Source organism: Pararge aegeria, chromosome 21 (assembly GCF_905163445.1).
Source record: "Pararge aegeria chromosome 21, ilParAegt1.1, whole genome shotgun sequence".
NCBI lineage: Eukaryota > Metazoa > Arthropoda > Insecta > Lepidoptera > Nymphalidae > Pararge > Pararge aegeria.
Genome location: NC_053200.1, coordinates 13,490,961 through 13,515,338, shown reverse-complemented (window position 1 = coordinate 13,515,338; position 24,378 = coordinate 13,490,961). Strand labels below are relative to the sequence as shown.

Here is a 24,378-nt window from a genome sequence, read left to right as displayed (position 1 = left end):
CAGCATACACGCTATAAGACCTTTCATCTCTTTCGGTTACAAAAGTGGTATTATAGCTCTACAAGCAGACCCCAGCGCCATCTGTCGGGCTGATTTGTGAATCTAAACCATCCAGGGTGCCACCCAAAGGCATACCAAAAAATTCATTCAAATCGGTCCAGCCGTTTAGGAGGATTACAGTGACATACACACGCACACAAGAATTATATATATAAAGATTACAAAAATAATTCTTAGTAGTAACTCTTCCAGCTACATTTCATGACATGGCATGACAAAAGTACTTCGATATTTTTAGATAACCTGTGGTAAATGTCAATTTTTTAATCGCATAAATATGCTTAATCAATGTTGATCGTTGATACGAAGTTTTTAATTAACCACCGTTCCTACGTAGGTTGAGCTATAGATGAAAAGAAATACCTTTTAGTAACATATTAAATCAATGTGTACAATCCTCACTATATATATATAGATATAGATACGATAAATAAATCTTCAGAAGACTCATGTTAATATGTAAGTTAATTTATTAAGTACCAATTTTATTTTTTATTTTAAGTTTAGTAAGTATTGGTATTCTTATAAGTTAAGCAATTATAAAAAGACAGGATACCAGAGTAATTACTTGTACAAAATGCCAGCTGGCGATTGCGAAGTCAATTAAACTTCATAAGCAGATACCTATAGGAAATCTTGTACTTATCTCAAATTTTAAAAGAACCTACGACAAGTTATTTAAGTAAAATAAAAGTTTTTTATTACCTATCGCAAGTGTTACTTACGTTACTTGTTTCGTCGTAATCGTTAGATAAAGCAATATTAATAAATAACAATAATTTGATAAAGCAAGGTTTGGCAAATGGGTGATTTGAATAGTACACCTACCTATTGTTTCTTTATATTATTATTTCTTTTCAAATTCACCTGTGGATAAAAACCCAACATTATCAGTTTGGGTTAGCAACAGTGTTTGTATAACTGTAGGAGGACAAGGCTCAACTGACTTAACTGTGGAACAGTTTCGGTCCACTTTCAATCCACTGAACTATCGAGACTAGTTTTGGATAAATCATGATCTCGCCACATCATCTTTCCGCAGCGTAGTCGGTGTAAACTTTAGGAAGAACTTCACCATCATTGTGAACAAATACCGGTCGACTTCAGGGCACGTTTCTGCTCTAATAATGAGAAAGGATATCCTGGAACAGCTGCGGATTGATAGACTTCACTCGCCTTTGAGATCATTATGAAAAACTCAGGAATGTTGGTTATCGACTTCCCTGGCGTAGCGGTGAGCGCTGAGGTCTTAAAAGAGGGATTCAATTATCAGCATTTTGGGCTTTTTGGATTTTCGTCCAGAAGGTATACAACGGGTTCCCCGGGCGTCTTACAAACAAGAGGGGCATGCCGTGGTGGTTTTTATTTTGGGAATACCCCCTTTAGAGGGGGGAGTCCCATATAACATCCATCCTGCCCAAGGGTCGGAGGTAGCCATCAAGCTTTTCCGCCACGCCAAAACAAAAAAAAAAGGCATGTTGGTTTCCACACGATATCCTCATTCTCCGATAAAGCAAGTGAAATTTAATTGCGTAAAACACTCCATGATATTTCATGTTAGAGCTAGATAGATCGAACTAGGTCCCCCCAAAAAGGCAGGCCGACGTCTATCCCATTAAGCTATCACTGCTTTCCACCATCATTACAACTAAAGACTTCAAAGGAGCGCATGGCGAATTCGTGTACGACAAAATAGTAAAAACGCCAATAAAGCTGCGATGGCCGCACCAGCTATAAGTGTGTCTTCTCTTCGCGAACCGCCAGCACGTTCTACCACAGCACTCTAAAAAGAAAACAGAAATGAATGTATCAACATGGTCTTGCAAAGTAATATCTACTTTACACACAACTAAATCGACTTTTGGTCTTAGAATGCTCATGAACTACAACGGATGGAAATAAATCGTAGTTACTTTTTTGTTTTCCACTGTATCATTCAGTCACTTCCAGACACCTTTTAAAAGTCATCTGTCCTGTGGGCTCGAGGTCTCCACTCCAGAACGAGTCTGCCCCAACGGCCATCCGTTTTACTGCAGACATGATACCTCACTGCAACTTTAACTTGCTTATGCTTTTGAGTAGTAGGTAGTAGAGCTTTTTTTGACGCAGCTCGTCCGGGGAAGTACTACGGTAATGCTTATTTCTGCCGCTAAGCAGTATTTTTTCTATATTCCTGACTGTAGGGCGTGGTTGCCGGTGTAATAATTTCCTCCTCAGGTTTATGGACAAAATGCGGCACTTTGTTAGACTTGTACCTTATATACCCTGTTACATTGTTGCTGTTTTTGGAGGCGATAGTTTTCCACTTACTATCAGGGATGTCATTTGCTTGGCCCGTCAATTATTACTATAAGAAAGAGTACAATTTTTTTAAGAATACCAATAGTGAATTTTTTTCAAGACTACCAGTGTCATGTTGGAAATGTGCGGGCCTAGTTCGACCGCCTTTTGATGATTTTGATAAATCCATATTCCATTTACAACTATCAACCTACTAATGCGAGAGAAAATTTAACTTACCCATCCTCCATGCCTGATAGCCCATGGCGTTGCACACTGGGCTACATGCTTGGCAGCCCAGTCCGCTGCCCTGCACCAACCTCCGACTCTTACTGCTCGGGCTACCACCTCGCATAGGAATGCCATCACCACTAATGCTCGCTGCTCTATGTGAACGCAAGCCTGGAGTAATGACAACATGAAAGACGTCATCATTATTTCTGTGCTTTAAGTCTGTTATAGAAACTACGCCTTTTAAAAGAAAATGTTTGGTCCTACGACCAAAATTTTTGTTCCATCTTTCTACTCCACCACTTGATTGTGTCTCAAGCTCTAAATATGGCTTCAGGGCAGGGGATACACAAAAGTAGCACGTAAATGGACAACTCCCAAAACAGATGACTCCGTATGCATTTTTCGCGCCCCACTAACTAAAAATCAAAACAAATAGTAAAATGTCTTAAAGGGTCGCAGGTAATAATTACAAACAGCAGGTATGAGAGTGGGTTATTGAGAACAACCAACAGTGTCCAGAGAGACCTCACTTGTGTATGTTAGGCACCCATGTAATACTTACTATTAGATAGTGGTATTGAATGTATTCAGAAATGCTCGTTTGTTACATTATTTGAAGGCAAATAATATAACAGGAAATGCAACGACTAGAAAATGTCCAGTTCATACCTGGCATATCTCCTGCATGATATCTTCAAACTCCACCTCATCTAGGCACAACAGAGGTATGTGTTCAGCTCTTGATGCCAGTCTAGCTCTGGCCTTAGTTTCCCTAAACCTACGAGCAGCACGCTCAAGAGCTCTCCAGTCTCTCCAATACATCCACCAGCCCCTGTAATTAAAGCAAGTAATCGATAATAAAATGCACTTAAGGCTGTCGATTGCTCAAAACACTTTTTTCCGCAGTACAGTTAGTTCTAAGAGCAACCATTTATCAAGAAAACCATTTTGGATGCACTGATGTATTTTGATTATAATAGAGTTTCTACAATAGTAAATAATATCTAAGTAAAAACATAAGAGCTGAAAATCACGGAAAAATGTATCAAGGGGCCTTAAGAACTGAACTCTCCATTTTGAATTGTTTCTTAATGAGACCGCTGATTAAAAGAATTCGACAATAGAAACATCACATGAAGAGTTTTTATGATATTACATTCACTGTTATTTCATATTCTTCATCACTAAGTTACCTTTCATCCGGATTAGCAGGAACGATCATACAAGGTGGCGGTCGCAACTCCTCAAGTCTAAGATGCTGTAACAGCATTGCCCTGAATAACCTGACCCCTTTTTCCTCTTCCTCACCCTCAAGATAAGGCCCTTTCCAGTGACCCTGGCAGTCATCTCTCCTTTCCTCATCCAGAGACACTTGCCGCCGGAGCGGTGCTCGAGGAGTGTTGTATTCTTCTAAAGATTGGACACTGCGAGCTGTAATGGAAAAATGTACATTCTAAGCAGGCACTGTACATTTACGTCGTGATGCGGAATTCTAAGTTAGGAAGGTATAGTTCATCAAACCATAATTTTGTCGCATAATTTCGATACAGTTTTTTTACTAGATTGAATGTTTAAACATTAAATTATTTATTAATAATTTCAAAATAATTATTTCCGAATTCATATCGAATTAATAAAGAATTTGTCTAAAATTATTAATTTTAGATTTAGAATCCTCAATAAAATAGCTGCAGTGAATTAAGAGACAATTTTTACAATAGCACTAGCATTGGCTTCGCTTTTAATTAAATTATGATTGTACATAAGATTGTAAACTGAAACTATTAAATCTATTGAGTGGCAAAAAATTACATAAAAATATCTATCGATAACGTAAACAACTGAAGACTCTAAAAACAAAAATACTAAATGCAGAAAGTTACGCATACACTGTCCAACAAGACATTGTTTGCTTCGACCTAGACACGTCCCATCCCTTTCACACGATATAACAAACTCAATTAGCAATAAAGAAGGTTATATCTCGTGCCAGAGCAAAAATATTATGTAAAAACTGCAACAAAACGCTTAAAAACAGTAACACATACCTCCAAGGGCTCTTGGTGGAGCAAATGCCATAACTTGAGGACAGAAGGAATCACAACTAAGTTCACTACACTTGTTTCCTTGGAACCAGTACTAGGAATGAGTGTGGACGCTAAACATGAGTGACCTTGCGTATTATGTGTCACGTCATGGCCCTGACACATATTTAGGGGCATGCGCAGTGGAAACTCTACTCGGGTGAAGTTTGAAGCTGAAAATGTTTGGCTGGAACGAGCGACTATGAACAATTTAACTATTATCACTACCTTTTGCAAGCAACTGGGTTCACTTGGTTGAATTTCAGGGTACTTTAAGATTTAATTTCAGATTTCTGATTCCAAGTTTCAGATTTAAAAACGTAGTAGTTATCATTAATGTTCCATACAAAGAAATTGAATGCTTACTGCGATACACAGCCTACATAACAGAAAAATAAAATTATTTTCAAATTTATAATATTAAGTATAGAAGTTACATTTTTGGAGCTATGTGGAAGCTTTAGATAGAAAGATAGAAAGTCTTTATTGCACATACAGAAAATAAAACAAATTGAACAAGACAAAAGGTAAATAAATATATATGCGCAAAGGTGGCCTCCTCCAGACACCTTTGGTTGATGAAGCATGTTTAGTACGGAAAACGGGATATTTTATTGCTCTATCGGAGTAAAAAAAAAACATGAGAAAACCTGCATGCCTGAGAGGTCTTAATAACATTATTAATTAGCTCAAAAGTGTGGTGGACTACGGCCCAAACACTTCTCATGTTGAGGTGAAGCCCAGTCCAATGGTTCAGTAAAAGTTTGAGTATGATGATGACGTCATAAAAACGGGTCGAATTAAGAACGTCTATTTTTAAATTAAAAAATATAGAATAATTTCGTTTCTAGTATAATAATTAACTGCATAATTTAAGGATCCACCAATTGAAAAGGCCCGTAGATTGTCGAATGTTTAATAGCGGGTCTCAATTGGTTATCAGAGTCCAGAGAGCAGGTCATTGTGCAACTCCTATCTCACAGGAAGGACCATATTTGTCCGGATTATATATTGTGTCGCAGGGTCACTATAGAATGAGGATTTGTAACAAAAACCTATTTATTCAAACCTCAAAAAATACCATATATATATTTTGGAAAAAAAAGCTTGGATCAAAAGTGTTCGCTCATATCCAAATTAGAAAAATAAAATCAGAGCAATGAAATCTGCTCATTAATACCTAGTTACTCTGCATAACGAGTAACTTGGTGCGTTATGATAATAATAAATTTTATTTCAGGCATAGCCCATATACAGTGCACTAAACATTTTAAGAAAACTAACATAAAAAAAAGCAAAAGTTAAATTAAAAATAATAAAATAAGCACAAAACAAGAATTTAAATAAATATAAAATAAATGTTAGTAACAAAAACCACTATCCTATGTTAGTCAACTTATACCTTAGTATAAACATTATATACTGCATAACGTACCAAGTTACTCGTTATGCAGTATAAAATGTTTATACTGCATAACGAGTAACTTGTATTGAGGTTAGGCGAGCCATTGATCATAAAACGTGTACTTATTTGTATTAATCGGTTAGTTAACAATTTCAATTTCAGGATTCCCAATGAAAATAAAATAAGTAATTAATTCATCGAAGATATCCCTTTTTTGGGATTATCCTTTGATAAAATTTATTTATTCTAGATAATATTTCGTAGCCAAAACTAAAAATCAAAACCGTAAAATCATTTACGGTTTTACACAAACATATATTTACATTACATTACACACACATACACTAATTTGTATATATGTATATTATATATATTTCGGGAAAATTAATATTGCTTAAAAAATCTTGAATCATTAGCACAAGATTCCATCACGATAGAAGATGAAACCAATTTGAAGCAAATTCATCAAAAATGTTTGAAACGTCCCGATCCAGGTATTTGAGCAAAGCCCTGATTTTACAATAACCCTGTGACACATATTATACAGAAGAGATAAGTCTAACCGACGCTAACCGACATACTAAACGACTATACGGTATTTACTACAAACGTATTTACACCAGATTTGACAAATTAACAATAAGCGATTTGAATGTGACTATTATAGAATCTAGTGGAAAAGTTGATGTTTAAAATGATTTCAAAATGACTGCGATTTTAAATAAAAGTAGTAAACGGAAGCTATCCATAGATAATGCTAACGACAGTCGGGATACGCAGTGTTGTAAGAGAATTTCGTATTTCGCATGTATGTGTGGTGTTATATCGTTGGTATTACAGGCTTATAGTTATGTGGATAACGTTGAAATTAATAACAATTTCGATATGGAAAGTGATGTGATGAAAAGTGTTATCGATATAAAATTAGAAGAGAAAATTGAAGCATATTTACGTCAAGTGACCGGTACTTCGCATAGGCTAAAAAGGGATGCAATGCTCGTAAGTAACATAAACAAAGTCATAATCAAACACAAAAATATTGGATATGTGCCTAAAATAAAATAAATTAACGCTCATAATATCCATTGGTGGCGCAATTGCATAGCTGAACTAATAAGTTTTATAACGAACAAACTAATAAGTTAAAGAAATTGTTTTATAATAAAACACGGCCAATATGAGACACAAAATCATTTTTTATGTATGCCAAAAACTTAGTTTAATAATATAAATAAATAAATATACTACGACAATACACATATCGCCATCTAGCCCCAAAGTAAGCGTAGCTTGTGTTATGGGAACTAAGATAGCTGATGAAAATTTTTATGAATAATGTACATAAATACTTAGAATATGCATATAAACACCCAGACACAGAAAAACATTCATGCTCAACAATCAAACATTTTCCAGTTGTGGGAATCGAACGCACGGCCTCGGACTCAGAGAGTAGTAATATAAGATTTAACTTATCTATTAAGAGCTTACAACTCGCATTCTTAGCTCTTAATCCTTTGGGAGTTGGTCTGCGTTTGATTTTGTTTTTTGATGTGGCATTCAATTTAGTTGTAGTTCTAAAAAAAATAAAGTGTTCAGTATCGCTAAGCCTTAAATGAGGGGTTTGCTGCTGTCCGCTGAGGAGTTCTGTCCTCTATTTACAACCACATTCAGATCTACACAAAGTTTGGGCAAAATCAACACATATTATAACCTCTATATTACAAAAATAACTATTTAAATCGGGTATAATTTGTCGCAGTTATGGTGTAAAATAGTCAAACACTTTCATCCCCTCTCCCAAAGGAAACAAGCTTAATGTCGAGATAAAAAGTATCCTTTATTACTTCTAACACTTCCAAGAATATGTGTACAAAGTTTTATGAGGATCGGTTAAGTAGTTTTTGCGTGAAAGCGTAACAAACAAACTTACATTGACATTTATAATATTAGTACAGGGATAGGGATTTACGATGTTTAAATGCGAACTGAAGAACCCTTATGATTATTATCACATGTTATAAATTACAACTTGGACGGACAGCTTTACACCCTGACAAGACAAAACGAGACGAGCTCCCGTAACTTCGGAGAGGCATGCAGATAACAGGCAAACCAAGTACTTAAAATTCTTACTTAACTGAAATCGAGGCTTCATCATCATCGACCCATGACCGGTCTAATATGACCCATGACCGGTCTAATATAATATATATATAATATAATAAGAGTTTAGGCCGTAGTCCACCACGTTGGTCGAGTGCGGATTGGTAAACTTCACCCCTTGAGAACATTATGGAGAACTCGAAGGCATGCTGGTTTCCTCACGATGGTTTCATTCATCGAGCAAGTGATACAAAATTTGCTTAAATTAAAAACGCACATTTAATGACCGCCATATAGTGACTTGACTGCTTTCTGAGCCGGAGGCCGTGGGTTCGATTCCCACTACTGGATAATGTTTGTGTGATGAGCATGAATGTTTTTCAGTGTCTGGGTGTTTATATGTATATTCTAAGTATTTATGTATATTATTCATATAAAAATTCATCAGTCATCTTAGTACCCATAACACAAGCTAGGTGGCGATGTGTGTATTGTCGTAGTATATTTATTTATTTATTAACTCGGGGATTTAACTCGGTTTCCTCAAAAGGGAAACCGAAGCCTTACCCACTAGACAAACATCACTTTAATTAGTGACTTATTTCGTAGAAAACATCTTCAGTCATGCAAGAGGACTACACGGAGGGGCCGCACGTGGAATTCTTCGATCCCAAGATAAAGTCTCAATTGGAGATGAAGGACACCAATGAGATGAAGCGGACTGGAGCCAAGGGTGCCGCTCCTGGTGGAGACACCTGGGTTTGGCTGACCAGTTACTCAAGAGTACCAGTAAGTTGCAGGTTTTATACGCCTGGTGACAAGAGCTTTCACTTATTTAATTAAGCTTGGCAACACAAATCCAGCGTATCCGGATTGCTTAGGAGTAGATATACCGAATCCTGTGCGACACACACATTATTAATTTACTTATAAGTAAAACATCTTTCGATGGAACAACTTGATCTGGACCTGTACAAGATTTACTAGCAGCAACCGAAAAGTCGTTTTTAAGTATCGAAATATTTGTATATACTTGCTTATATCAGAGCAAAATAGATCTTATTCCTTTTCCATAAAGCTCAGATTGGCCTACAATTCTTCAGCAAGGACTTTTGTCAAAACGCTTGTTTAATAAAAATCAGATGTACAGGATTAGCGACTCAAAAAGAGTAACGTGACGAGTTAACTTTGAAGTTATACAGTTTGATATGTGAAAGCGAATCCTCTATTGCGAGCGAGCAAATTTTGTACTAAGGCGGTAAAATTTGTTTGTTTTATTTTATTAATTTGTTTAGATATAAAATAAACAAATTTTACAAAATTGATCCCTGAAATATGAAAACCTGGTATCAATTATGTACATGAGCCAATTACTCTCGCACTGATGGAGCTTGATTATTTATCTTAAGATGAATCTTATCGAATACTTAACTTAGATTATAACACTTTAATCTTAAAAAAAACCTTTCATCTGGCGTGAGGCCAATAGGTTTAGCTACTTGTTAAATAACATCAAGCTGCTGCAGCTTAAGATCTTGAACAATACGAGAAAGTTCAAGGACAACCAAGACCAAATTTTGTATGTTGGGTTTGCCTACGAGTTTGCTTCGACTCTTTATTTTGTTAAGAACTTTTTATCACATATTCTTAAAATATATTTCACTCCAACAAAATCAAATTTAATATGAACATGATCTTTTGGAAGTTAGCATGACTGCCAAGAAATAAATATGGTAAACTAAAATAAAGCAAAAATATAAATAAGCTGAAACTAAGGCTGATCTAGCAATGTTAAAGAAAGTTAAAAAATAAAACTAGATCTATAATGTTTTCCGTTAAAATCTACGAAGAGTTTGAAGCCGAGTGTTAGATATTTTTCTTTATTATATCAGTTAAAGAGTTTCTTCTTTCAGTACAAAGTTGTGCAAGGGTTTTGCAAAGCCACGCAAGATTACTGTCCACCAGGAGTGCGAGGACCTTCTGGACCTGCTGGACCTACAGGACCCAAAGGCGAAAGAGGAGATCCAGGTTCTCCTGGCACATCTGGTAGTCCCGGATTAAGAGGACCTGTTGGACCCCCAGGGCCAAAAGGTTTGTGACTTTGTTACAATTGTTATGGAAAACATTTACTTCTTGCTTTTTAGTTGTATAAAAAGTTGGTTATTTTTGTCTAAACATTCTTTTTCTTAAGTTTCATAAAGCAAACTAATGCAAAAGCTGTAAAAAATAATAAGATTTCTATGAAGTTTTGCTCAATCACGACAATTATTGTAATCGTATCACATTGGCTATTACGACTATACTGCGCACGTATCCCATTGGAGATAAACTACGCAAATCAAGTTTATTCCCAAAACAAACATGAGATCTAGATTTTTCCATATTTTTGACTCAAATAAGTGTAACGATTTAACAATCTTTAAGACTTTGTAGTCATTCTATTTTCAGACACCTGCCTAAGATTATCAGCTATTCTAAAAGACTTATTTTTATGAAATTTATAGGAGAACGTGGATTTCCTGGTAACCCGGGGCTTGATGGACGAGATGGAGTGCCTGGTGAACCGGGCTTGGATGGTCTTTCTGGCAGAAATGGGGCAGATGGGGCGCCTGGGAAGGACGGGCGTGATGGCATCCCGGGCAAGGATGGGAGCCCCGGGAAAAATGGGAAGGACGGGAAAGATGGTGAGCATGAAGTTGTCTGAATCAAATGGAACTCTGTAAATGTTCAAACAACGTTTATATTGTTGCCGCATGCTTCATTAAATAAGAATGCAAATATTAAATAGATCTTAAGTAATTGGACATTACTTAGTTCCTAATTTTCCTCTTGATCGATTTCAATACCCAAAATATTGGGTATATTTTGGGTAATTTTTATTTTTTTTGTTATTGCAAACTCACTACGAATTTTAAATACAGAAGTAAGGGGGTTGCGTAGTTATAGTTATATAATATATATGATTCAAATAGTTATACTAATTTCTTAATTTAGAACCCACTAACAACGTGTGATAAAGTAAACCAAACCGACCGTTCTATTCCAATTCGATAATATTTACTTTCTAGGCAGACCTGGAGCGCAAGGCCCCCCAGGTGTTAGAGGGTCGAAAGGCGACCGTGGCCCTATAGGGCCTAAAGGCCAAAGAGGCAATGACGGAAAAGACGGGGCTCCGGGGAAACCAGGATTGTCAATCTACAATTACACTAAGGAAAACCAGATGTTCATACCTCCTACTTTTGCGTGTAAGTTTTAGATGCTTTTTCAAAAAAATTTTATAGTTATAATTGAAAGACCAATGAGACGGTCGAACGCGGTGGTTTATTGCCATCATTCTGAGAGGAGATCCGTGCACTGTAGAGGTCTGGTAATGGGTTGATAGTGATAATGAAGAATATTTGGCATCCCCTTTTTTCTGGAATTGTCCTTGGCCACAGTAAATATGTATGGAATTCTTAGATCCCAAGATAAAGTCGCAATTGGAAATGAAAGACAACAACGATATGAAACGGACTGAAGCCAATGGTTGCTCCTGGCTGAGACAGCTGGGTTTGACTGACTAGTTACACAAGAGTACCAGAAAGTTTCAAGTTTTATACGCCTGGTGACCCAAGAGCTTGCACTTATTAAATTAAGCTTGGCAATATCGCAAGCCTTAAATTGAATTAACTTCTGATTTACTTCAACATATTTCGCAAGTCTTAAAAATGTTTATTTTTTTTAGTGGATAATCCTAGATTGATCGTCAGGGAAGGCGATACAATGCGTATAGACTGCAACCCCAAAGCTTTTCCTGAGGCAGCTATAGAGTGGAGGAGGGCAGACGGCACTCCTATTATACAGGTAGGTACAATTATTATAGTATGGATATTATTTTCTGCGCAGAATTCTGATATCGAGTGAGATTAAGAAGTTTTCCTCGGAAGCCTATGCTCCTCTCCCAAAACCATGCAACAGATAACGCTAAAATTTGCTTTTAGCTATACCATGCCGCAAAATACTTACCAAAGTTAAAGCTTTTAGTGTTACTTAACATATAAATGAAAAAACTTACTGTCCTACAAACTTTTATCAAGGAATAAATAACGGGTTTTTTTAAAAACTAAACAGTCTTTGAAACATGACCCCAAAGTATCTACTCTAAAAGACACAAAAAAGAAACTGCTATCAATGTTTTCATATTTTCTTGGCTTGCTCGACACTTGTAGTCCAAATACAAAAAATACGAGTAACTTAAAAAATTATTAACTTTCTTCCCCCGATTTGACGCTCTAGGAGGATTTGCAAACAACCCCTTCATTTATGGTACTCAAATAATACTCTCTCAAAATTTCAAATCCGTTCAGCCGTTAAGGTTGTAGGTTGTCTGTTAGTCAGGGCAAAGAATTTTGAAGTTATATAAGATTACAATATTTTGCAGTTACTTTTTCTGAAGACTGATATAATATGCTTAATATGGACTGGACTGAGAGATGATGGTGGTATAAATAATAAACAATTTATAACAAAAAGTTGTTTATGAAGGTATCACGGATTATACATAAGTTGTCTGTCATAACTTTCACCGCGGAGTGAATTAATCTTTGAAAAAATATCACTCCACGTGCTCAAAATAAGTATAACTCCAAGGTAACTTTCAGGGTTCCTGGCGGGACGCATCTGTGAGTGGCCACGTGCTGAACATCCCCAACGTGTCGCGCTGGCACACTGGCAAGTATGTTTGCCTTGCCAACAATGGCATGCAGCCGCCGGCCAACCAAACCACGGATGTCGAAGTTCATTGTTAGTATTTATGCATTATTTTTTTACTATTTACTTAAGGTATTAGTTAACTGCATCGCTAATCTAGTGGTTAGCATATTAAACTTCGGATCACAGTTTCTAGGTTCGATTATCGGTTTGGGCCAAGTTTTGGTTGGTTAATTACAGTACCCACAAAGACGTGCCGTTAAGCGATTTAGTGTTCCGGTGCGATGTCGCGTAGAAACCTATTAGGATTATGACTACCACTCTCTAAGAGGTTAGCCCTCTACTATCTTAGACTGCATCATCGCTTACCACCAGGTGAGATTGCAGTCAAGGGCATACGGGTAGTGGAATAAAAATCTTAGTTGGTGCCAGCAATTTTAGTAGTAGTGGAGATATTTGTGACAGAGCTCGTCCGGGGAAGAACTGTTGCCGTGCATATTTCTGCCGCCAAGCAGCATTGTACGTTCTACCTTAAGCCAAATTGTACGTTCTACCTTATTGTGCTGTTGTATTTGTATCTCTGTAAATTTTCTCTGTGGTGTACAATAAAAGTGTATTCATTCGTTCATTCATTCATTGTTTGAGCGTGGTTGCCGGTGTAATTACAGACACATGAGTCTTAACACCTACGCCTCATTTGATGGATACAGAGTTACTGTTTAGAGGCTATGATTTTCCACTTACTATCGGGTGGGCCATCTGCGTCCGTCAATTATTACTGTAAAAAAAGCCTGGAGGTAGAAAAGCGTTCAGCTATCCACTTCCGTGCCTCGGAAAGCATGTTAAGCCGTCGTTTTCAGTTATTATCACCTATTATTAACATCGACAAAGTCCTGTAACATTATTATTAATTGTAGAAAAGGCATCCAATTTTCTGAAAATTCAATTAAACATTTTAATAAAAAACCTCAGAAGCTGCCTTACGAACGTACATAATAAAATATCACTTTAACCGTTCTGTCGTGGGTCAAATAAATATTCTTTTTTTTCAAAGAGAGACTTAATCCATGTATTTCTTTAATTTCAGTCAGTCCATATATAAGGGTGCCGAATAACATTCTCTACGTACCGCATAACAACAAAACCGCTAAAATTGAATGTGAGGTAAGAAAGTACATTTGCATATCGTCTGCGTAAGGTACAAACATTCTGTGTGTGACATTTTCTTAAAGGTGATTTATACCATGAAAAAAACAATGTCATTATCACAGTGCCTGATTAAGCAAGCGAGGGGCCTACACAAATTCTTTAAAAAAGCGCTTGATCTGCTGGGATCTTAAGTATAAAGTAGTAAAAATACAATTCAATACTTAATACGTATTTAAAAACGTATAAACGTATATTATCAAAATTAAGCTTAATTTGCTATACTTCGCGAAAAGCAGGAGAATCTGTGTGGTGTAATTTATAATTTCTGAAATCCTTATACTCCACACCAAACAGATCTTCGGCAATATACCCTCTACGCACGTTTCGCTCCGAAACCGAAGCATCCTCAGGAGATGTTGACTTTACAATGAATAATTGTTAAGTGAAAAATTCGCCAAATGTATCGCCTTTTATACCTTTCTGACCCCCACTTTTTAAGGTATAAAAGGCGACACATTTGGCGAATTTTTCACTTAGCAATTATTCATTGTAAAGTCAACATCTCCTGAGGATGCTTTGGTTTTGCTTAGTTCTCCTGATTTCGCGGCGTATAGCAAATTAAGCTTGATTTTCATATTTCATGGAATTCCGCAAAGTAACGCCTGCTTCTATCCAAGTTTTTCTTTAATAAACTAAAAAGTCACAAAGCAGGCGTTGCTTCTATCCAACAATCACAATTTGTAACCAAATACACTTAAATTATTATGTATTTTCCAAGATCCAAGCGTGGCCTGAACCTGTTCTAGCGTGGGAATGCGATGGACTTACTCTAGAGGGTTCCCGTTTCAAGACTGATGTTGCCACAACCGGGGATCCGTGGAGATGGATCATGAAACTTGAGATTGCCAGCTTCAGAGAACATGACCTAAGGCTTTATAGCTGTGTTGCGAAAAATGAACTTAATAACAAAACAGTTAAGGGTCATATTAAGTTGATGTGTGAGTTATCTTATGACTTTCTTTATCCTAACATACTTAGCTTCTCTGTTTGATACGAGTGTGCTGTTTATTGTTAACCTATTAGTTTATTGCATCTAGTTATTGCTGAACAATTGCAGTCGGAACTCGATAAACAGTATACGGGCAGTGAGTTAGCTACTTATCCACCTTTGTTTTAGAATATATTGAAATTAAATATCTACGAGACACGGAGAGATGTTAAATTTCGTGATGACAAAAAAAATGAATGTTCAAAGTACCTACTTAAATGTACTGTCAAATAGGAATTGAATGCAATAGTAGTAGTATGCGTTCAATTTCAAATACGTCAGGAAAAATATTAAGAGTTGTTATTGGGGAAAACGTTTCTTCGCATTATTAATGAAAATTCTAAAGAATTTTTAATATAGTTTATTTACATTTAATTAGAGTATTTACATATGTAGGGACATAATCCCATTGCTATAGAAATTTTGGGCTTTCAGTAAGTTCGTGAGGTACCCAAATATCCAGCTTTTTTGTGTACCCAGTTTTTTTCCAAAACTGTTTTGTGGTCAATTCCCAGCTCTTCAGCTACGTTGTAACTACTGATATCCTGCTCCACTTTTTCAAAAATGGCATCCATTTTATCCGTAACGGCGACCAGAGCGAGTTGCATCTTTGACTTAAACCAAATTTGTGCTACTCTCACAGACGCTGCACTAGGTCCATAAACTTCGCAAATTTTTTCGCGGCTTGAGTTGTATTTTTACCTTTTTGGAGTCAAATTTCAAACTATATCGAATTTCTTCATTAGATTCACTCATCTTCACGGTACGAAAAACTAATAAAAATCACACATTTTCCTATTTTGAATTTGGAATTATCTTCTTTAAAATTTAAACTTTTAATGATACCAAATCCAGCCGGATACAAATAGTATAGCCAAAGAGATATTATTACAAGATCACACATAGTATAATGCGAAAAGACTTTTTCCCAAACCTAATATTAAAATATTTCGATTTAACACCAAATATGCTTAAATTAGTGATAAGATTTGTGCCGTTTACGCTAAGTCGGCTGTAGTAGAGCAATATATATGACTTACCAAGAATAATATTATCCATCCAGTTATCGACTTGAGTACCTCGGGATGATGTTGTAAGGTTTCCAACCATATCTATATCGTGAACTCGTTCAGACGTTTAGAACTTCTAGTGGAATAAAGAAACTCACATACATTTTAGTTGTACTAAAGCTTTTTGTGACAGAGCTCTTCTTATTTCTGCCACCAAGGAGTTTCGTTGCAAAGCTGTGATCCGCAGGGTGATAACGTATCTCGCGACAGAAATGCGACAGGCGTATATCTTGCAATCACTGCTGTCAAACGTCACTTTTGTTTATTTATAGTATGGAAAAGTGACGTTTGACAGCAGTGATTGCAAAATTTACGCCTGTCGCATTGCTGTCGCGAGATACGTAATCACCCTGCCGGTCTGACGGGCGTGGTAGCCGGTCACACCTACGCCTCAAATTGATGGACACAGGTCGGCATGTTGCAAGACCTGCTCCCTGCATGCCCTGTGAAGTGTTGCTTTGTTTATGAGCGAATGTTTTGCACTTACTATCAGGCGAGCTATCTGCTTGGTTTGTCAATTATTATTACGGTAAAATAAAACATTCATACAAACATGAATCTTGAAATATCACTGTTGTGCAAATTCATGATTCAACCACTAACAAATAAATTAAATCGACAGATGCTGGGCCCAATCAGCAGAACCAGATCCAGCAGCCAATGGAGTTCGGCTCCCCACCTCCCATCCTTACTTCCTACGAGGAGCTGTGCAAGGTTCAGAAATGTCCATCATGTCCTCGCTGTGATCGTGCTTTGCTCCTGATCTCCACTATGAACTCTACAGCTGGATATAAGTTAACCAGGAATCTCAGTGAGTATTGTTATACTTAGTATATTGATCGATGGATAATCGATGACAGAATGATATTATCGATCGTATTTATTACAATCCAATATGTGGTGCTAATTGGGAAATATTTTTTCTACAATCCTTACGCACTATTGATCATGTGACGTCGCACTAAGTTTACTAGTAGAAGAGCATTTGTCTCGTCCGGAAAAGTGCTTATTTCTGTCGCCAAGCAGCATTGTTTGCAATGCTGTATTACGGTGTAAAAGACATATTTGTATAATCACAAGCGGATGAAGCTACACTACTATGCCCCATATTAATGGGCACAAGGCAAAGTGTTGCTCTGCTAGGCGATGGTCATTCACTTGGTCCGTCAACTATGAAAAAATTCAAAGAACTGATATGTTGAGTAATTTTTTTCAATACTTACTATCTAGTCATATCCATAATATCCAGAAGAGGGTATGAGCCCAGTTAGCAACTGTCAGAAAAAAAGAACGTGGGGCTGAATAAATTATGAAAATACTGTTTCTGAAGATAATCAATTTCCAGATTGTCAACTGTATGCCATCGGTAAACCTGTCTACCATCGATATAAAGAAGAATTGTTTGGGGCATGGTTAAGAGATTCAAATGCCTCCGATAGTCAGGTATAATTTTTTCGTATTTGTTATTGCATTGTGCTCTGGATTAGTCCAATAACAAGTTAATAATGATGATAACTTTACTTTTAACTATTGATCATTACAGAAAGAAAAACTCTGGACAACTCAAGAGAATGACGTGGAAAGACTGAGGGAATACAGAAGCAAAGCAAGCTTCAAGTCCGACCAGGTTGATGAGTTTCATAAGCTACAGAAGCCATTTTTTGTAAGAATAATTTGATTCGTTATAAATAAATACTCTATACTCTATATTTTAATTGGGGTTCCAGGGTGTTGGGGTGGCAACCCCGCGCTGGTGAACGCAGCTTTTGGTCGACCCCCAACCAGTTGTACAGACGACATCAAGCGAGTCGCGGGGAGCCGCTGGATACAAGCGGCCCAGAACAGAACCAGGCTTATAATCTTGTTATCTCTGATTTATATTACGGAGATGAGACTTCAAAATGAGTGTGCCAATAAAATATATGTGATAAAGAACTTTGTCTTCCGGTGTGGAAGGTATTACGAAACTATTACATTCAAGTTACTTAATCGTATTATTTTCAGGGAAATGGTCACATAGTGTACAGTGGATCGTTCTTCTACCAGGCAAACGAATCAGGGCACCCAGGTGATATCATTCGCTACGATCTCACTCAGAGTAGAATCAAATCCGTCCACCTGCCTCACGCCGATGGAAGGCTATATGCGGGCCAGCACAATCAGGTAACTAACTTATTTAATTTAACTAATTAAATTATTCACTCGGTGACTTGGGCGGCCTGCTAAGCTTTTGGACTTATGTATATAGTAGTACCGGTTCCGCTAAGAAGAAGAATAATATCGTAGAATCTTAAATTTGATACCTTAATTCTTACAATTGTAACGTTCGCTTAGAATTTCCTTTTCGCATGCGATTCTGGCGCATACCGACTCAGACATTATCAGCAGATCTGACTAATTCTCTGTATCTTTTTGAAACAATGCATCAACAATATAGTTCTATCATTTCATTAAGTTAGCGCTATCTGGTAGTGAAGCGGCATCACTCGTTATCAGTTTGGCAATTCTCAAAATAAGCCGACCACCAAATTTTTCGTGATATTTCGAGAGATGATATTTCGATAATGATTTTGATCATTGGATACGTCTAGTCAATTTTGACGAAAGTAATATGATAAAACCCTCAACATGTTCTGTTACATCTAAAGGTTACAAATAATTTACGCACTGAGTCATTTTATAATTCAAATACTTAACTTTATGAACTCTATTGCCTATTGTCTGTTGTCTCACGGAAATCAACTCGGATTCATGACCTCATTATGTTTTTCATCGCCAGGTGGATTTCAGTGCAGATGACAATGGTCTGTGGGCAATTTATTCGATGGCAGAATCTAACAACACTGCAGTAGCTAAACTGAGCTTCGACCCCAACAAAGACGACTTCAACATCAATCATATTTGGAACATATCGTTGAACCATAAACAAGTGAGTGCAGTATTAAAACCATGTGAAAAATGCAGCAGATAATGTAACTAATAATATTGTATTTACAAGAAGTAATGTGTGCAAAAAAAAAAGGTATGGCGGTAATACTTCCCAAGCTCTTTCACTAAAGGTTTTACTACTATTTATTACTGACCATAGTGGTTATAGCGCAACGAGAGCAGCTCGACTACACTTTCGAGTTCGAATCCAAGCTGACAGCAAGCGAGTGTGTTTTTTAGCTTACTGCTCAGTTTTCCCCTGTTATTTTAACCATTATCATCGTCATCATATCGACCCATTACCGGCACACTACAGGCCGCGGGTCTCCTGGACACTGGCCCAGTGCGGATTGGTGGACTTCACACGCCTTTGAGAACATTATAGAGAACTCTCAGGCAGTGGCGTGCACTTCATACATGCACAAAAGCACTGCCTACCCCATAATTGATAAATAACTCGTATATATGAGGATTTTTGTATGCATACCCTGGTAAGAAGCCCAGAGCACGCCACTGCTCTCAGGCATGCCGGTTTCCTCTCGATGTTTTCCTTCACCGTTGAAGCAAGTGATATTATAATTACTTAAAACGCCCATAACTTAGAAAAGGTAGAGGTGCGTGCTGGGATTCGAACTAGGCCCCCCGAAAGTGTTTACCCACCCACAAGTTAAGACATTATGAGTTCTCAATGACATACATTTGACAGCCGGTTAGCGCAGTGGGCAGCGACTCTGCTTTCTGCATCTAAGGCCGTGGGTTCGATTCCCACAACTGGAAAGTGTTTGTTCGATAAACATGAATGTTTTTCAGTGTCTGGGTGTTTATCTGTATAATTTAAGTTTAATATGTGTATTATATTCATAAAAATATTCAACAGCTATCTCAGTACCCATAACAAAAGCTACGCTTACTTTGGGGCTAGATGGCGATGTGTGTATTGTCATAGTGTATATTTATTTATTTAATTTCCAGGTGGGAGAAATGTTCATAGTATGCGGGGTGCTATACGCGCTGGACTCGGCCACAGAACGGGAGAGCAAAGTAACAGTAGCTATTGACCTGTACCTAAGCAAGCCCGTGGAGGTGTCACTGCAGTTCACAAACCCGTTTAGAAAGACAACGCAGCTTGGATACGATCATAACCACAAGGTAAGGCATTATGAATTCTCAATGACATATATAACAGGAAAGAGTAGAAAAATTTTAGTAAAACCGAATTAAATCTGCCATTCAAAAACTTTGGATTAGATTGATAAAACAATTAATATCGGGCGTTAGCTGGTCTGCACCGTTGGATAAGCACGGGTCAAAACAGTCCCGAAATTGAAAGGTTGATAATATATTTAGTCGCACTTATATTTACACTTTTTGTCTATATATAATTCACTTGACGGCCGGTTAGCGCAGTGGGCAGCGACCCTGCTTCCTGCATCTAAGGCCGTGGGTTCGATTCCCGCAACTGGAAAAATGTTTATGTGATGAACATGAATGTTTTTCAGTGTCTGGGTGTTTATCTGTATAATCTTATATATATTTCTTGTGTGCGTGTGTATGTCACTGAACTCGTCCAAAACGGCTGGACCGATTTGAATGAATTTTTTGGTATGCGTTTGGGTGGCACCCTGGATGTTTTAGATTCACAAATCAGCCCGACAGACGGCGCTGGGGTCCGCTAGTCTCATCTCATATATATATATATTTTTCTTGTGTGCGTGTGTATGTCACTGAACCCCTCCTAGACGGCTGGACCGATAAGAATGTTTTTTTTGGTATACGTTTGGGTGGCACCATGGATGGTTTAGATTCACAAATTAGCCCGACAGATGAAGCTGGGGCCCGCGCATTTTTATAAGCTATCTTATTCCTTACCTACCTATGTGTGTATTGTCGTTGTATATCTATATTTTTTATTTTTTTATACAAGATTTTTTACCATTGTGCCTAATATTGGATCTTTGAAGTAAAATTTCTTGACACACGGTTGACGTTGTAAGCTAGAGAATGCGTGACGAGAGCGTTATGAAAAGTATGATTGAGCGAGGCGAACGGAAGTTTAGAAGAAGATATAAGTGAGTGAAGATAGAAAGTGAGAGAGTTTCGTTTCGTATATTTTTATATATTTAAAACGTAAGCTTATAGAAAAATCCTATTATAATATTAAGGACAACATGTATGATAAAAAAGCTTGAGTATGAATTGCTCTAACTTCATAGCTAAACATTAACTGGACTTTGAGATGGTGAAAAAAGCCTGGCTAAGTTTGTTGTGGGCTCTTCCTAGCGCGTTTGAAACCCTCGTAGCTTTAGTTTTAACTTAACGAATGTAGTTATCACCATCACTTAACATTAGTGTTAACATGTTAAATGTATGAACGCTTCTTATGTGCCTGTAATGAGATAGATCTACATGAATAAAACAGTTTTGAATTTGATAATTTGAATATACATATATGTATGCATGAATGAATACACTTTTATTGTACACCAAAGAAAAAATTAGTACATTGATATAAACATACAGCAAGATAGTAAAAAATCATTTTGAATTAACTTGAGAGTGGTTTATTGGCAAAGGATTATCGTTGCATTTTTTAGACTTCTATAGTTCATTAGCTTTACCTCTTCTACAATTTATATTTTCTCTAGTTTTAATAAAAGAGGATTGTGCAGCACCCCGAAAAGTCATCAAGTCCTAGACTTAATTCTGCGCGTAGACCTACCTAGAACGCCCTTCCATAGACCGTAGACGATAGAGTTTTGTAACGAAATTTGATTTGAATTTCCTCGAGAATTACTATCAACAATTAACCCAAAGAAGAAGAAGAAAAAGCTAATTTGGAATTGATTTATCAATGTCACCATTTCATTCACTAGGTGAAGAATAACGAATGAAAAAAATTTTGAATGAATGACATTTTTCTTTTCTCAAACTGACCACATTAAATACAGCGGCATCTATGTCGTTAAACTTGAAGCTTTTCGGCTACGCTTTACAAACCAAAAGTTCTTCTGAGTTGGTATGTTCGTAAGCTAAGTTGTTCTTGTATTTATCTTTTGTTTTGAAAACGAGTTTTTGATAAATAAAATACTATTGTATTCTGAAGTAATGGAATTAATAGGTACTTACTTTTTAGATGACCTCTTTATTTATTGTACGTCTTTAACTTACGCAGTTCGGCTCCCTGTAACTAGCGACATCTATAGAAATATTTCAACACCTTATATTAAATTCTTTTGGTATACTCAATTTTCTTTTGGGCTCATACATATACCTATCGTTTTTACGTTATTATCGTAGAAACCATGTGTCTACCAAAAATCCCTCAACGCAGGTTAGGAAATTTTCACTTCAGAAACATATTAGCTTTAGCATCGATAGCTGGGATGGACAGATTAACGTGATTTCCGAATCAGACTTTTCAGGGTATCTAAAAATTTTGGCCCGACTTGAGAAGCAAGCACATGAGGCAGTTAAGGTTCGATCGCAGCGATCCATCGCTTTCAAATTATTCACCACACATACAATCGGTCGCTACGGTCGATTTGCATCGATACATGACATCGCAGAAAGCTCTTGCAAGAAGAATGTCCCAGTCAGAAACTGGTGCAAATATTGTAGTTATGAGCTTGTCGCTTGAACCAATAACTTGTGCAAGTAGCTTGCACCACTAACATTTGCAATATGTAACTGTAACTGTATAGTATTCGTGCAAGACTCACGCGAGAATACTTGCAAATACAAACTGCCAGATTCATCATATCAACCTATTACCGGCCCACTACAGGGGTTAAGGCCGTAGTCCACCACGCTGGACCAGGATGGGTTGATGGACTCCACACACTTATGAGAACATTATGGAGAACTCTAAGCATTCAGTATTCACGTTGCTTTTCTTCACCGTTGAAGCTGGTGATATTTGAATTGCTTAAAACGTACACAACTTAGAAAAGTTAGAGGTGCGTGCTGGAATTCGAACTCGGCCCCCAGCAAGTGAAGTCGAGCTTCTATCCACTAGGCTATTACTGCTTCCAACTGCCAGATTGCATCTCCGCAATCTTTCGCGATTTAAGTAACTGAACTTACGCGTGCAATCCGTCGCCCGGACATTCGTTGTCGCTCCGTTTATGGACCCCTTTATTATTTTATCTAATATTTGTGTATTTTATTACTTACAGGAGCTGTATTCATGGGACCGTGGCAACCAGTTAACTTATCCAGTTAGATATAACGAGATACCTTAACCATTGTAGGTAGTTAAACTTAATTCGTGTCTTTACTATATTTTTTCTAACGTGTTAGTAAGGTAACTGTAATTGTATAATAGGTAAAATGTAATTTGAAAAGAACAAAAAACTATGACCCACCAAAGTTCCGCATAAAAGTTCAATATATAGTCTAGTCGAAAAGTTGAAAATGGTACAAAATAGAGATACTGCTCTTAAAATTATGTGCGATAGCTCATTGGATTCGGAATGACGTCTAGAAAAATGTGCCAAAATTGCAAAGTTATACACAGTTGAAGATGAAAAAAAAAATGGCAATTAGTTTTTTGCCAATATTTCATAAACTATTAATATTTAAGAAATTTCAAAAAAGATTCTGAAACAGGAGGAAATTTCCAATAAAAAACTTTCAACTCCCGGAACTCTTTCTCCATTATTTATAATTTTAGATTGCCCGCGCGGCGTCAAAAGTGTTTAGGGCACATTAATTCATTTATTTAAAGTATTGAATATTTTTTTTTTATTTGAAAAAAATATGGTGTGTTTTGAACAATGTTATAAAAAAAATATTAAGAATTACATCTCTAATTAAGTGTACAAATTATATTTATCCTTCTAAAACAAAAATAATTAAATAATTATTTTTATTTTGAACACTAAATAATTTATTCCCGTTGGAAATTTTACTTAAAGTTAACTTTTTCAATAAGTTAAACAATTGTTAACTAACAAAATTTTCTCGAACTTCCGTCTTAATTGCAAGTGAAAAAAAAAATTTTAATAATAGTTGTCAAAACATTTCGCTTCGTAGATTATTTCTTACATACATACTTAACGCCATTTCAACCACCATTTTCCACTTGTCGAATCGACTAATAGGGGAAAAAATTACACGGCGACTGCTAATGAAATAGTATAATACTTAAGCAAGCGGCATTAAATTATGTATTACAAAAAATTAAGGAAGCGCTCGGAATAGAAATACTGAGTGGGCGAATATTATGAAAAACCTTCTGTGTCAGGTTTCCAGGGGGATTAAATATGTAGCCTTTGTTCTCTATAAACGACTTCCGTTTCCAGCCATAGATTGCATAGATAAGGA

At 36.7% G+C, this 24,378-nt stretch overlaps 2 protein-coding genes across 2 annotated transcripts; one reads left to right on the top strand and one right to left on the bottom strand.

The window, feature by feature from the left end:
• Window positions 1–726: 726 nt before the first annotated feature.
• Window positions 727–4,718, bottom strand: LOC120633235. The gene is made up of 5 exons (XM_039903390.1): window positions 4,623–4,718; window positions 3,768–4,005; window positions 3,244–3,406; window positions 2,581–2,742; window positions 727–1,843 (listed from the first exon to the last, which is right to left on the bottom strand). The coding sequence occupies exons 1-5, from the start codon at window positions 4,651–4,653 to the stop codon at window positions 1,718–1,720; spliced, it is 720 nt and encodes a 239-aa protein (XP_039759324.1). The 5' UTR covers window positions 4,654–4,718; the 3' UTR covers window positions 727–1,717.
• A 1,965-nt stretch (window positions 4,719–6,683) lies between these two features.
• LOC120633160 lies at window positions 6,684–23,493 on the top strand. Its single transcript, XM_039903289.1, has 16 exons — window positions 6,684–7,062; window positions 8,779–8,958; window positions 10,083–10,260; window positions 10,674–10,853; window positions 11,238–11,414; window positions 11,894–12,012; window positions 12,810–12,951; window positions 13,946–14,022; window positions 14,786–15,005; window positions 16,748–16,936; window positions 17,471–17,568; window positions 17,669–17,788; window positions 18,130–18,288; window positions 18,905–19,054; window positions 20,026–20,202; window positions 23,229–23,493. Exons 1-16 carry the CDS (start codon window positions 6,769–6,771, stop codon window positions 23,292–23,294), a joined length of 2,526 nt encoding a protein of 841 aa, XP_039759223.1. The 5' UTR covers window positions 6,684–6,768; the 3' UTR covers window positions 23,295–23,493.
• The last annotated feature ends 885 nt before the right edge of the window (window positions 23,494–24,378 follow it).

Coding starts and splice junctions, on each gene's coding strand:
- LOC120633235 (XM_039903390.1), bottom strand. CDS start 4,653: ATGGCATTTGCTCCACCAAGAGCCCTTGGAG. Junction 4,006..4,622: donor TCCACCAAGAGCCCTTGGAG/GTATGTGTTACT, acceptor TTTCCATTACAG/CTCGCAGTGTCCAATCTTTA. Junction 1,844..2,580: donor CTATCAGGCATGGAGGATGG/GTAAGTTAAATT, acceptor TTTTCTTTTTAG/AGTGCTGTGGTAGAACGTGC.
- LOC120633160 (XM_039903289.1), top strand. CDS start 6,769: ATGACTGCGATTTTAAATAAAAGTAGTAAACGGAAGCTATCCATAGAT. Junction 11,415..11,893: donor CATACCTCCTACTTTTGCGT/GTAAGTTTTAGA, acceptor TATTTTTTTTAG/TGGATAATCCTAGATTGATC. Junction 17,789..18,129: donor AGCTACAGAAGCCATTTTTT/GTAAGAATAATT, acceptor TATTATTTTCAG/GGAAATGGTCACATAGTGTA.